Source organism: Sinohyriopsis cumingii, chromosome 3 (assembly GCF_028554795.1).
Source record: "Sinohyriopsis cumingii isolate HCF-2022 chromosome 3, ASM2855479v2, whole genome shotgun sequence".
Taxonomy (NCBI): Eukaryota; Metazoa; Mollusca; class Bivalvia; order Unionida; family Unionidae; genus Sinohyriopsis; species Sinohyriopsis cumingii.
In genome coordinates this window covers 14,984,397-15,000,136 of record NC_142963.1, presented here as the reverse complement: position 1 = coordinate 15,000,136, position 15,740 = coordinate 14,984,397, and the positions used below count along the sequence as shown (strand labels likewise).

The 15,740-nt window shown below is 34.3% G+C and overlaps 1 protein-coding gene across 1 annotated transcript in view; it reads left to right on the top strand.

Annotated features, from left to right (window-relative positions):
• Positions 1–15,292, top strand: part of LOC149802479 (uncharacterized) — a 228,787-nt gene extending 213,495 nt beyond the window's left edge. The window contains exons 18-19 of the mRNA XM_089951718.1: positions 1,762–1,825; positions 10,242–15,292. Coding sequence (XP_089807844.1) covers positions 1,762–1,825; positions 10,242–10,306 — 129 coding nt within the window. The 3' untranslated portion in view covers positions 10,307–15,292. The remainder of the gene's footprint in view (positions 1–1,761; positions 1,826–10,241) is intronic.
• The last annotated feature ends 448 nt before the right edge of the window (positions 15,293–15,740 follow it).

Below are 15,740 nucleotides of genomic sequence, written 5' to 3'. Positions count from 1 at the left end.
TAAACAAATGAATACCCATCAGTGGCTATGGTAGTCATGTAAACAAACGAACACCCATCAAGTCATGGCTGTGGCAATCATGTAAAAAAATCAATACTCGAATACAAACAGCAAAGATCCACATCTGCCCTTACATAATGAGTAAGTAGATTCGGGTCTGCACTGTTTGTCAAGTCCTTTTCAGTGGAAGGAACTACTGCAATCACTTTGGAATCCATCTGCATTTCCATCTGTACTACAGTGTTTTGTCCATTTGTCTTGGTACCTCATTTGGTGCTCAGCATTAAGAGGTTAGTGTTTGGACTGGTTGGCCTGGTGTCAGGATAATATGACTGGGTGGGACATGATGCTACATGTCTGCGGCATGATGTCCCAGTGCTAGACATCACTTTAAACTGTCACACTGCAGACATTGAAGCGATATGACTGAAAATTGCTAAAGCTACTTTAAAAATCCAAAAACACGCACATGTCCATTTGTCTGTACACACCCTAGGTTCAGGTCCATATAAAGATTCCTTGGATTAAAGAACAGTTGTGCATTTTCAGAGTGTAGATTTTTCATGTAGAGTATCATGTGCACATTAAACATCTGTATAATTTACTCCAACTAATTTTCAAATTTACAGTTAAAATTAAGGTTTCAAATTACCTACTGCATTACCTCCCTTGATTACGGTAGAGTTTGTTGTTTGCATTGGTCGGTTCAGTTTCCTAGATCTCCACAAGATCATTGTTTACGAATCTACTACAAATTTTCTATACTATAATCGGTACGGTTTTGAGTTGTTAGTTCCAAATGATGCGTCACTTTTGCGTAAATAACAAGAACATATAATACAAGTACCATTTTTGTGTGGGTCATACTTTTAAATGCAACTGTTTATAAACAATGCAGTAGAATTGTATAATTACAATGTAATAACTGATTATGACTAATATGTGATGGTGGATAAAGTGCAGGGTCTGATTTGTTTTTTTTATTGTGAACGTCACATACCCAGTTTTGCCCATGGCATTAGATCTAGGTCAGTGCTGCTTATGGCTGTGATCTAGGTCTATGCTGGTTACAGCTGGGATCAACCATGGCAGTAGATATAGCTTTATGCTCGTTACAGCTGGGATCAACCATGACACTAGATCTAGCTTTATGCTGGTTAAAGCTGGGTTCAACTGACAGTAAATCCAGCTTTATGCTGGTTACAGCTTTGACATTGGATCTAGGTCTATGCTTGTTACAGCTGTAACAGTAGATCTAGGTTTATGTTGATTACAACTGTAACAATGGATCTAGGTCTATGCTTGTTACAGCTGTAACAGTGGATCTAGGTCTATTCTTGTTACAGCTGTAACAGTGGATCTAGGTCAGTGTTTGTTACACCTGTAACAGTGGATCTAGGTCAGTGTTCATTACAGCTGTAACAGTGGATCTACATCAGTGCTGGTTACAGTGTAACAGTGGATCTAGGTCTATGCTTGTTACAGCTGTAACAGTGGATCTAGGTCAGTTCTTGTTACAGCTGTAACAGTGGATCTAGATCAGTGCTGGTTACAGCTGTAACAGTGGATCTAGGTCAGTGCTTGTTACAGCTGTAACAGTGGAATTAGGTCAGTGCTGGTTACAGCTGTAACAGTGGATCTAGGTCATTGCTTGTTACAGTGTAACAGTGGATCTAGGTTTATAGTGCAGTAGGTGAATACTGTTGCCATAGTTTTTTCTTAGTTGAAAAATACCTTTCTCTATTTTATTTTTTGTTACAGGAGGATGATGATCGAGCAGTCAAAGAAATCCAGCTTGAAGCTAACAAAATAAGGAAAGAGAAAGGTGAAATTGAAAAAAGCTCTGAATCAATATTGACACTTAAATTTGCTTTCGTTTTGATGAATACTTAATACAGTGATACCCTGTTATAACACAATGAATGGAATCCAGAGTTCCATTGTGCTTTGGGGGCCTCGAGTGTCCGAATGGTCTAAAGTGCTGACCGTTATGGATCACTGCCATTTCACTTCTGTCTGCATGGGTTCAAGTCTCGTGTTCGGCCTGTGTGGGTGTGTGAGAAAGCTTGCCTGTAGCTTCTCATGGGTTGGTGGTTCTTTCTGAGGTTTTCCGAGGTTCTTCCTCCACCATTAATACTGGCTGCCATGTATAGCCTATCTTGTGCTGATAAATGGCATTAAACCCCACAACAGCAACAACAATCATTGTGCTATGCAGAACAGTGTTTAGTGCAACAAGTGAGTCCATTGAAGCAATTGATGCATTTGTAAACCAAAGGCAGCACAGATTGGGGTGGAGGGTGGGCACAATGCATATACTTTAACGACATGGTTACCTGCTAAAATCAGTGCATATTAAACAAGAAATTGTGATTACACAAAAACTGCATATTTAATATTTTACTTTAAGTAGTGAACCATGTATTGGCACATACATGTATAGCATGAATAGTATTGATAAATGTACTTGCCAACCAATCTCACCCATCAAACATGTATTGGCACATACATGTATAGCATGAATAGTATTGATAAATGTACTTGCCAACCAGTCTCACCCATCAACCATGTATTGGCACATACATGTATAGCATGAATAGTATTGATAAATGTACTTGCCAACCAATCTCACCCATCAACCATGTATTGGCACATACATGTATAGCATGAATAGTATTGATAAATGTACATGCCAACCAATCTCACCCATCAAACATGTATTGGCACATACATGTATAGCATGAATAGTATTGATAAATGTACTTGCCAACCAATCTCACCCATCAAACATGTATTGGCACATACATGTATAGCATGAATAGTATTGATAAATGTACTTGCCAACCAATCTCACCCATCAACCATGTATTGGCACGTACATGTATAGCATGAATAGTATTGATAAATGTACTTGCCAACCAATCTCACCCATCAACCATGTATTGGCACATACATGTATAGCATGAATAGTATTGATAAATGTACTTGCCAACCAGTCTCACCCATCAACCATGTATTGGCACATGCATGTATAGCATGAATAGTATTGATAAATGTACGTGCCAACCAGTCTCACCCATCAACCATGTATTGGCACATACATGTATAGCATGAATAGTATTGATAAATGTACTTGCCAACCAGTCTCACCCATCAACCATGTGCCGTATATGTGTCAGTCATTTCAGCATAGATTATGATGTGTCTGTATTCAGTGCACAGATATAATAAAAAAAAGTATAATGTTAAAAAAATACAGTTCAGTCAGAGGTCATGAAATTCTAATGGTTCTTGCCAGACTTTTCTTTTCCAAAAATGGCCATATATTTGTGAAATTTAATACAAAATGGTCAAAGCAGATGTAACAAGATGTGTCACAAAAGAAAATACTGTTTTACCTAATTATTAAATAAAAGAAAATGTGTCGATTTTGGTTCTGAATATACAGCTGCTTTAGTGCTTTTTTATCCTTCCTTGATTACCTGGTTTCCTCTCAAGCTCATTGAGTAAAAAATTACCTGGTTTCCTCTCAAGCTCATTGATTAAAAAATTACCTGGTTTCCTCTCAGGCTCATTGATTAAAATATATTTGGTTTCCTCTCAAGCTCATTGATTAAAAAATTACCTGGTTTCCTCTCATACTCATTGATTAAAAATATATTTGGTTTCCTCTCATGCTCATTGATTAAAAATTACCTGATTTCCTCTCATGCTCATTGATTAAAAAATTACCTGGTTTCCTCAAGCTCATTGATTAAAAAATTACCTGGTTTCCTCTCAAGCTCACTAATTAAAAAATTACCTGGTTTCCTCTCAAGCTCATTGATTAGAAATATATTTGGTTTCCTGTCAAGCTCATTGATTAAAAAATTACCTGGTTTCCTCTCATGGTCATTGATTAAAAATATATTTGGTTTCCTCTCATGCTCATTGATTAAAAAATTACCTGGTTTCCTCAAGCTTATTGATTAAAAAATTACCTGGTTTCCTCTCAAGCTCACTGATTAAAAAATTACCTGGTTTCCTCTCAAGCTCATTGATTAGAAATATATTTGGTTTCCTCTCAAGCTCATTGATTAAAAAATTATCTGGTTTCCTCTCAAGCTCATTGATTAAAAGATTACCTGGTTTCCTCTCAAGCTCACTGATTAAAAAATTACCTGGTTTCCTCTCAAGCTCATTGATTAGAAATATATTTGGTTTCCTCTCAAGCCCATTGATTAAAAAATTACCTGGTTTCCTCTCAAGCTCATTGATTAAAAAATTACCTGGTTTCCTCTCAAGCTCATTGAATAAAAAATTACCTGGTTTCCTCTCAAGCTCATTGATTAGAAATATATTTGGTTTCCTGTCAAGCTCATTGATTAAAAAATTACCTGGTTTCCTCTCAAGCTCATTGATTAAAAAATTACCTGGTTTCCTCTCATGCTCATTGATTAAAAAATTACCTGGTTTCCTCTCAGGCTCATTGATTAAAAAATTACCTGGTTTCCTCTCAAGCTCATTGATTAAAAAAATTACCTGGTTTCCTCTCAAGCTCATTGATTAAAAATATATTTGGTTTCCTCTCAAGCTCATTGATTAAAAAATTACCTGGTTTCCTCTCATGCTCATTGATTAAAAAATTACCTGGTTTCCTCTCATGCTCATTGATTAAAAAACTACCTGGTTTCCTCTCAAGCTCAGTGATTAAAAATTAGGCTTTTCTTCCATAAAACTTCAGAATTTCACCGATCAACATTGTTTTATTGCACTCTGCAGTTTTAAAAAGATATTAATTAGTTTTGTTATACTTCAGCCTTTTGAGTACATTGCTAACTCACTACCTCAGCAATATTTAACACCTGATTCCAGCCAAATCTGGTATAGTTGGATGGTGAAGTTTTAGTTAATCAGGTCCCCAAATAAGTCTTGGATGATGATGTTGCTAGTCTGTTTTTATTGTAATGATATCATTTTCTGATGACACAAAACACAGATGACATGACATGAATGACTGTTATGTCTATAGTACATTTCCTGTGACCTTTATAAAATTGTAGACTTTTTTAATACGTTGAGCAGATAAGTTTTTACACCTTTTTGTCTTGTGTTTTGTGGCATTAAGTGTTAAAATAATTGGATAAAACATAATGAACCAAAGATCTTAGCACTGATTCTTTGATTCTATGACCAAGAAAGAAGAAGTTGATATGATGACTGCACTGTTTTTTTCTATGAAACAAAATTTGAAAGAAAAGTCGGGATGAATACTCAAAAATTATATTTTTATATTATTGCAGTTCTCCTTGTATCTTTATTCAAGCATGTTTTTAACAAGAAAAGATATATAGGTTTTAGTTCTATCCCTATAATACTCATAAAAATGGAAACACAGCATCGGTAAATTTCCATATTACAAATATGTGAAATTGAGACCATGAAAGGAAGCAATAAACCCAAATCTTAACTGATTTTTGAGACTTGGATGAAAACTGTTGAAATAGTTGAAATTCAGACATGAATGTAATACAGAAAACATTAAGATTTGTTAAATTCCTGGTTTCAGAGTCAGTACAATGTATACAAAAATGAATTGAGTTTGCATTTTGGGAATATGGTATTTCATTATCTTAGTCACTGCAACATACTTTGTAGATTAATCAAACTCGGTTTAAGGATACGGATTCAAGGAACAGAAGCTGAGATATCTTGTGAGTGTCTGCTCTTTTACAATTATTTGTTTTAGTTGTTACATGTCTAGGCTCTTACAAAAGTAGCAAGAAAAGAGTGAAGACAGCAGCTTTGTAAAATTTAACAAATAATTTATTTTCCTAGAAAAACAAGGTAAAGTTGAGAAAAATAACTTACAGTTTTACGAATCAAATCCAAAATTAATCCAAGACTTAAATATTAGAAGTCCTTTTATTAAAAAATCCTAAATGAATCTGAGTTTGAGTCCTGATAAAATCCAAAATGGAAGACGATGACATCAGTTGTAACCTGTGAAGTGCTGCATTGTCAACAGTCTCTTGTTGAATCACAGAAAATGTTATTCCAGTTTTTTAAATTCTGTATGAATTTCAGTAAATGTCCCTGTCCAAGAATTAATTTAGAGCACTAGTATTTCGAGGGAAAAGAATCATCTTTCTTAAAAATAATTGGAAGAAAATAAAATAGTTAGCCCAAAACTAGGAACAAGGTCAGCATTAGATACAAAGTTTCTATAAAGTTATATACAAAAAAAAAAACAAAAAACAAACTGAACTGAACAATATAAAATCCAGTAAATAAAGTTACATTACAAAAGCATGTAATGGAAAAAATAATTAAAATTAAGAAACAAACAATTAAATCAAATATACATAACTTAGTTAAACCAATAAACTCCCACAAACGTTTTATTTGATTAGTATCTGCCCATTGAGGTGGCTTTTGCCTTTTATTTTCCATATCTGTAGAGTTCGTCATTTATTAGATAAAATGTTTAGTGTTTATATATTTAAATGTTACGTATCGTAAAGTCAGTGCTTCGTATGAGAATTTAATAAATTGTGTATTGTTTCATCCCTGGTTTAAAACTAATTACATTGTTTTACAAATTTGATGGACTATTTTATGAACACAAAAGCAAAATTACATTACTGAGTCTTGATCACTTAGATATTAATCCAGTCTTTTAGAATGCATGAAATGGTTAAGTGACCAAGATTAATTCTTGTTGCATTACATTATATGACCCAGTTTGAGTGAACATTCATGCCATCATGTAGAATTACACCAGGAGATTGTATTGATCAAATGTACCATAACAAAACATGGACTTTTCTTACAGTAGGAATTTATATGAATCAAATGTACCTTAACAAAACATGGACTTTTCTTACAGTAGGAATTTATATGAATCAAATGTACCTTAACAAAACATGGACTTTTCTTACAGTAGGAATTTATATTGATCAAATAGACTTAAAAAAAGACTTGGACTGATCTTACAGTACGAGTTCATGTTGATCAAATGTATCATAATAAAATGGATTATGCTTACACCAATTTATGTTGATCATATTTACCATAACAAGATATGGACTGTTCTTGCAGTAGGGGTTAATATGGATCAAATATACCATTAAGAAAAAGCCTAAAACAGGGACTGTACTTACACCAGGAGTTTATATTGATCAAAAATATACCATTAAGAAGTCCCACAAAAAATATGGGCTGTGCTTACACTGGGTGTTTATATTGATTAATTGTACCTTAACGAAACATGGACTGTTCTTACAGCAGGAGTTTACATTGATCAAATAGACCATTAAAGAAACATGGACTGTTCTTGCAGTAGGGCTAATATGGATCAAATATACCATTAAGAAAAAGCCAAAAACAGGGACTGTACTTACACCAGGAGTTTATATTGATCAAATGTACCATTAAGAAGTCCCACAAAAACATGGACTGTGCTTACACTGGGTGTTTATATTGATTAATTGTACCTTAACAAAACATGGACTGTTTATACAGTAGGAGTTTATATTGTTAAAATAGACCGTAAAATAAAAAACATGGACTGTGCTTATAGAAGGAGAAATATTATGGTGACTGATTTGGACTCTAAATCAATTTATGTAAAATACACAAATACATTGCTTATCTAGAGCTCTGATTCAGTCAAGAGAATAAATAAATGGTCCAGAACAATCTTGTTACGTCAAGAGAATAAATAAATGATCCAGAGCAATCTTGTTATGTCAATAGAATAAATAAATGGTCCATAACAATCTTGTTATGTCATGAGAATAAATAAATGGTCCAGAACAATCTTGTTATGTCAAGAGAATAAATAAATGGTCCGGAACAATCTTATTATGCCAAGAGAATAAATAAATGGTCCATAACAATCTTGTTATATCAAGAGAATAAATAAATGGTCCAGAGCAATCTTGTTATGTCAATAGAATAAATAAATGGTCCATAATAATCTTGTTATGTCAAGAGAATAAATAAATGGTCCAGAACAATCGTGTTATGTCAAGAGAATAAATAAATGGTCCAGAGCATTACTATTTACTGTCTTAATCTAACTTGAATGTCGACTTAGAAATTAATATGTTGCTACACAATTCATGATTCTCCTGTCTGTTACAGTTCAGTAATCAATGGGATCTTTTGTAAGTCAATAATTTACTCCATATTCCTTTGATTTGCTTTTACATTTTATATGTAGCTGAGCACAAAATCTTGGCTCAGAAATAAACATTTAATGGCACCATAGGTTAAATTGTTTTATTTTCTATCCAGCATGGAGTTGTGTTTTTGATACAGATTTAGGACTGATGCATATTAAATCAGTAGCAGAGACACATTTAAGATGTGTTGGATTACCACATATACCGTATTTACCATATATATTGGGACAAATTAAAATAATTTTTTTCCTGATGAATTCATGGAGGCCAGAAGAGATGATTTTGCAGATAATATGCTCGTTAACATGGATGAAATTCCAGTGTACTTGGATCTCATTCCGAGACGGACTTTGGATAAAATGGGGGTTAAAAGTGTGAGAATTAGCCTGATTGGTGCAGATTTTTTCTAAATCTGACTTTGGTTCTGGCAGTTTCTGCATCATAATAATTTTTCACGGCATGAGAAAGTTATAAAATATTCATGCACGAAAGAATAGATTGAACATGTGCAGGAGAATATATAGTTGATGAGAGTGATGCTGCAGTGGATTAAAGAGTTTCTTGTCAAGTACATGGTTTTATATTTTTAAAAAAGTAAAATTTCAGTTGGTGTGCATTTTCCGACTTGTAATGATGCTGGAGGTCGCGGGTTCGATCCCTGGCCGAGTCATACCAAAGACTTACAAAAATGATACTAACAGCTGCCTTACTTGGCACTGCTCAGCATTAAGAGGTTAATGTTACGACTAGTTGGCCTGGTGTCAAGATATCATGACTAGGTGGGACATCATGCTACATGTCTGCAACATGATGCCCCAGTGCTAGGCATCACTATAAACTGCCGCACTGCAGACATCATAGCAATATGACTGAAAAATTGTTTAAGCTATGTTAAAATTTCAAATCACACACACAAACACACAAAGGTGTCCCACAAGTTATGACTCAAAACATTCAGTGCACAAAAAATTTACATAAAAAATTAATTTATGGTGTCCGATCAAATACAGTGTATCAACATATACAGTAAATACGGCACAAATCAGATCCAGCTGCGGTCTGCATATGCTCAGAGATACCATTGCATAATGCTCCACCAGTTCAGGGTTGATGCAGTTTCTTTTAGGAGTAATTGGTAAAGAAACATCGTAGACCCTGTTCTGTCTGATGTATTATGCATCTTCAGATTGGTGTCTGTATTATTTGCAATATGACTCAACTTATAAGCATGTACATATGGTAGTTCAGGGATGTGAAGTTTGCATGCTTGTTTTCAGTATTGCATGATTTATACACACATATTATTTGTGCCTACCCACAAATAGGGGCCCCGAGTGGCCAAGTGGTCTAAAGGGCTCTCCGTTACGGGTCACTGCCATATCATCTCTGTCTGTGTGGGTTCGAGTCTAGGATTTGGGCAATGTGGGTATGTGAGAAAGCTTGCCAGTAGCTTCTCGTGGGTCGGTGGTTCTTCGGTGGGCCAAGTGGTCTAAAGGGCTCTCTGTTACGGATCACTGCCATCTCATCTCTGTCTGTGTGGGTTTGAGTCTAGGATTTGGGCAATGTGGGTATGTGAGAAAGCTTGCCAGTAGCTTCTCGTGAGTCGGTGGTTCTTCCCGGAGGTTTCCTGGGTTCTTCCTCCACCATTAATACTGGCTGCCATGCATAACCTATAGTGTGCTGAAAAATGGCATTAAACCCCACAACAACAACAACCCGAAATAAGAAAAGAGCTACTCTTGTCTGTCCACTTTGTTCATTTTTGCATTGTGTTCACTGGTGGGGCATTCATGTTCATTGAAAAGAATTTTTGTATTTTGTTCACATATAGGGGCATTCATGTTCATGAGTTTTTGTTGCTTTGAATTCACTTTTTGTTTTGTTAGGTCCTGATTTTCATGGATTTATTAGTAACTACAAATAAAAAATTTAAAGGTCAATGAACAATGTTCCATGTGTGAATACTATAAAATCTCTTCCCCACCCCACAAATTTGATGACTGTACAATTGAAAATGTTCCAATCTACAAAAATTTACTAGCATGAAAATAAATATTCCTGGTATTTTTTCAGGATTTTTGGAGGAGAAATTGATTGGAGCTCCAGAGGAACCCCCAGTAAAGAAAATAAAGACTTAATGAGCTGGAATCTTAAATATATTGAAATATAAATATGGATTGATAAGATGTGTTTTTGAAATGTTTCCATTGAGTTCCGTATTAATAGGTTAAATTAGATGGAGTTTTATATCAAGGGCAAATGATCAAAGGCCAAACTATCTGATAACCCAGTACTACAAAAAGCTTTGTATGTACAGTCCTGAGACTTGATTAGTGTATTTTGTATGTACAGTCCTGTGACTTGATGAGTTTATTTTGTATGTACAGTCCTGAGACTTGATGAGTGTATTTTGTATGTACAGTCCTGAGACTTGATGAGTGTATTTTGTATGTACAGTCCTGAGACTTGATAGGTGTATTTTGTATGTATAGTCCTGAGACTTGATGAGTGTATTTTGTTTAGAGGGTGCTACTCACCATGGACTAAAGTAGATCACATTAACCTGCTTTACATGTTGAGTGATTTTGTAAAGATTTTGTGTTCAGCTTCAATTTAGCCAATGCTTGTTTATACAGTCATGAAATATGATGTATGTCTGAAATTATGTGTGTATGTGTATATATGTATGTATACATACACATATATATATATATATATATATATATATATATATATATATATATATATATATATATATATATATATATATATATATATATATATATATATATATATTTTATCTGAAATCGTTTGTATCAACTTAACACAGATGTTTTTCATTGGTAAGCAATTCATCTGACCATGCAGAAAATAAACTGTCCCTCCCAATTAAATATAAATAATGATTTCAGACAATTTAACTGGCCTTTCGGATCTACAGTTATCAGTATCCTCAAAACACACAGGCCTGTGGCTAAAATGAACCCAGTCAGGCATGATGGGTCTATTCATCTTGGAAGTTACTGCTTTTCACGATGCAGCAGTTATGGTCAGTTTTGTCATTTAGCTATTTCTCTGACATTTAATGTATACTGATGATGCATGGTGTAAACATCTTGGTGGAGACTCATCACCACAGGCAAAAGCACATCAGTTACCAAATTAACAGGCTTGAGAAAGAAGGCCAAACTTAACTACTAGACTGACCATTCCTGCTTCAGAATTGTGAATACAAGATACTAAAATTTGTTTAAAATCTCTGCTAAAAAAGATGCCTTGTGTGTGTCATCAAACAGAAACATGGTTTGATAGACATTGCTTCATCGTCATTTATTTTTGAAGATATGGTAGAGAATTTCATGTCCTTACATGTATAGCATCAGTATTATCCTTTGATAATTAGAGGGCTTGTTTTCATCTCTGGTCAAAACTTGCCAATAGCGGGTGTCTTTTCATCTCTTGGTGAAAACCACTCAATGGTGGGTATGTTTTCAACCCTTTGAGCAAAACTGTCTGATAGTGGGTGTGTTTTCATCTCGTATTATCCAAAGTAAACTTCTTTATTTGTATAGCTGAGGGTTGTAATGTAGATATCCATAGTTTTGCATTAAAACTCTGTCATAATTATACTTAGCTGTAGATATCTACAGCATCTGGTACTACTGAATGCTTAATAAAAACTGATTCATGTCAACCTATGTATTACTGTATTCTAGTCTAAATGACACATGAATCCATTGTTAAAATGTGGAATTCACCTTTTATTATGAAAAATGCTTGACGTGCAGAATATAAAATGGTGTTTATAGAACCTTGAACAATTATGGCAGGGTTTTTCAGTTATTTGCACCATTTATGGAATAGTTTATTGCCTACTTTGTTTGACCAAGGCAGATGAAATTTGTGTGCAGATGAAATTTGTGTGCATTGTAAGATGCATAATTGGATGATGATTTTATCCAAGAATTTTTGGTGTTATTTGCATGCCTTTATTGACTAGTTGAGTTTTTGGCTGTACTAGGCAAATACTTATTTTACATAGACATACAGTTTTTGGTTGAATATGGCGTTGCATGGCATTTTTGTGTCCTTTTGTGTGTAGACTTTAGTAAAGCATTTGTACCAGATATGCAAGGAAGTGTTGCATATTTATGATTTTTTTGGTAGTCTTGAAATCTGTTACATTCAGATTTTGTTTATGATAATGTGTTTATTTACTGATTACAATTCAAGATCTAACATATAGTATAGGACAGTGTTTCCCAAAGTGTGGTAAGCATACCACCGGTAGTGTGTGAAAGGGTTTAAGGGACTACATGATAGAAAATAAATCACTAAGATTTGCGCTAAAAAGAAACATTACTGTACTGGGGGGTGGGATATGCCAATAACACTGATGTCCCAAAAAGGGTACGTGAATGTTAAAAGTTTGGAAAACACTGCTGTACGAGTTACAGGTTATGAGTTTTAGAAAAGTTTTCCTTTGTATCTTGGCTACTATATTTGTTGAATGGTGCAATAATACTGGCATGGATTGCCTGTTTGAAAATTGTTGATTGGTGCATTAATACTGGATTGGATAGGTTACCTCTTTGAACATTGTTGATTGGTGCATTAATTCTAGATTTAAAAGGTTGCCTATTTGAACATTGTTGATTGGTGCATTAATATTGGATTGGATAGGTTGCCTTTTTGAACATTGTTGATTGGTGCATTAATACTGGATTGGATAGGTTGCCTTTTTGAACATTGTTGATTGGTGCATTAATACTGGATTAGATAGGTTGCCTATTTGAACATTGTTGATTGGTGCATTAATACTGGATTGGATAGGTTGCCTATTTGAACATTGTTGATTGGTGCATTAATACTGGATTGGATAGGTTGCCTATTTGAACATTGTTGATTGGTGCATTAATACTGGATTGGATAGGTTGCCTATTTGAACATCGTTGACTTGTGCATTAATACTGGATAGGATAGGTTGCCTATTTGAACATTGTTGATTGGTGCATTAATACTGGATTGGATAAGGTTGCCTATTTGAACATTGTTGATTGGTGCATTAATGCTGGATTGGATAGGTTACCTATTTGAACATTGTTGATTGGTGCATTAATGCTGGATTGGATAGGTTGCCTATTTGAACATTGTTGATTGGTGCATTAATACTGGATTGGATAGGTTGCCTATTTGAACATTGTTGATTGGTGCATTAAGATTGGATTGGATAGGTTGCCTTTTTGAACATTGTTGATTGGTGCATTATTACTTGATTGGATAGGTTGCCTATTTGAACATTGTTGATTGGTGCATTAATGCTGGATTGGATAGGTTGCCTATTTGAACATTGTTGATTGGTGCATTAATGCTGGATTGGATAGGTTGCCTATTTGAACATTGTTGATTGGTGCATTAATGCTGGATTGGATAGGTTGCCTATTTGAACATTGTTGATTGGTGCATTAATGCTGGATTGGATAGGTTGCCTATTTGAACATTGTTGATTGGTGCATTAATATTGGATTGGATAGGTTGCCTATTTGAACATTGTTGATTGGTGCATTAATACTGGATTGGATAGGTTGCCTATTTGAACATTGTTGATTGGTGCATTAATACTGGATTGGATAGGTTGCTATTTGAACATTGTTGATTGGTGCATTATTACTGGATTGGATAGGTTGGCTATTTGAACGTTGTTGATTGGTGCATTAATACTGGATTGGATAGGTTGCCTATTTGAACATTGTTGATTGGAATCAACATGCTAATTTACAGGATTAGAAGCAATACATGCATAGTCAAAATACCATACATAAAGAAAGATTTTATATTTTGCATATTTTGACTTCCATTTTTTCAACTATTGATTAGGTTAGGATAAAATTTATAGTTGCAAAGTTGCTAGAAATTTATAAAGTTAGTAGATTTTCAAGTGAACTGAAGTCCATTCCCATTGTTTTCCACATTGTAAGGTAACTTTATATTTACCATTATTTTGTACATATTTTCTGTTTTACCAATTGGTCACTCCCTTTATACTTCTTTGCTTTGGCAGAAAGTATTGAGATTTTTCTGCAGATCTTTCATTTTCAGTCAAATATAATGACATTGAAAAGAGTTGTTACAAATATATATAGTGTCAGTCTTCCATGGAATTTCTCACTTTAGATGAAAGATCTTGTGTAGCCATTATATTTTGGAATCTCCATTAGGAAAATCCTGTGTAGTCTATTATTTTGGAATCTCCATTAGGAAAATCCTGTGTAGTCTATGTATTTTGGAATCTCCATTATGAAAATCCTGTGTAGTCTATTAATTTGGAATCTCCATTAGAAAAATCCTGTGTAGTCTATTGTTTTGGAATCTCCATTAGGAAAATTCTGTGTAGTCTATGTATTTTGGAATCTCCATTAGGAAAATCCTATGTAGTCTATTATTCTGGAATCTTCATTAGGAAAATCCTGTGTAGTCTATTATTTTGGGTCAAATTTATAGATAGTTTACATGAAGTAGAATCATGTGATGCTTGTATACTTTGGGTTAATTTTCCAGAACTTTCTGTTAAGAAAAGTCATGTGTAGCCAGTATTGGTATCTGTTTTGCATTGAATTCATGTGTAGCCAATATGTATCAGTTTTCCATAGAAATTTCCATTGAACACGAAAGTCGTTTAAATAGCAGAGATGCATTACCTGCCGTTGAATCTTTTCCTGGTGCTTACTTCAATTAATAATTTAAGGTTTAGAGTAAAAAAAAGCACTGCATGACTTCAGTCTGTTGCCTCAGTCTGTTGCCTCAGTCCACTTACAACTATCAGACTGTCATCCTCAATTTCCTTACTTTGTGCATTGACACACGTCTCTTGGATGCTTAAACACTTTATCCATTAGTCTTTTATTTTGGCATTTGTGCTGTCAATTGTATCTCTTTTCTTTTGGTCATTTTTTTTCCCCCTCAAGCCCTTGGTTTATTATTGTATTGTTTCATGTTGTATCGTGTTGAATGTTCAATATTGTTGATTTTGTTGAGTCTTGAGTTTGTCACTAATGAAGTGGTGCTTCCTGTATTTCATTTTTTTACTTTGTAAATTGTCGTATTAAATATTTCCTTTGCTTGTGTTGTTCTAGCTCACTGTTGTTTATTATGCCTCAAGATATTCCCATAAAAGGACACCATATGTCTTGCGTACATGTGAACATAACTGTGTAGTACCTATAACGAGTATATGGGAAAAATTACAAAGCTGTGTGGCTTCTTGGAATTTAACCAGATGTGATGATGTAAATCACCAGAAGGAGAAGACCTACAAAACATACACATGAAATATATAGATAATTAAAAGTAAACGAATCTACCACTTACGGACAATTCACAAAATGATAGGCGCAGAATTGTTATAAAACTGTCACAATGTAATTACTAACAACTTGGCAGGGCCGTGTAATAAACAGGGCCGTGTAATAAGCAGGGCCGTATAATAAACAGGGCTGTGTAATATTCTGCTGTACAATAGTTATTTTCTTTGATACCATTTACAAAGTATTGAGTAACTTATTGAACCCAGAA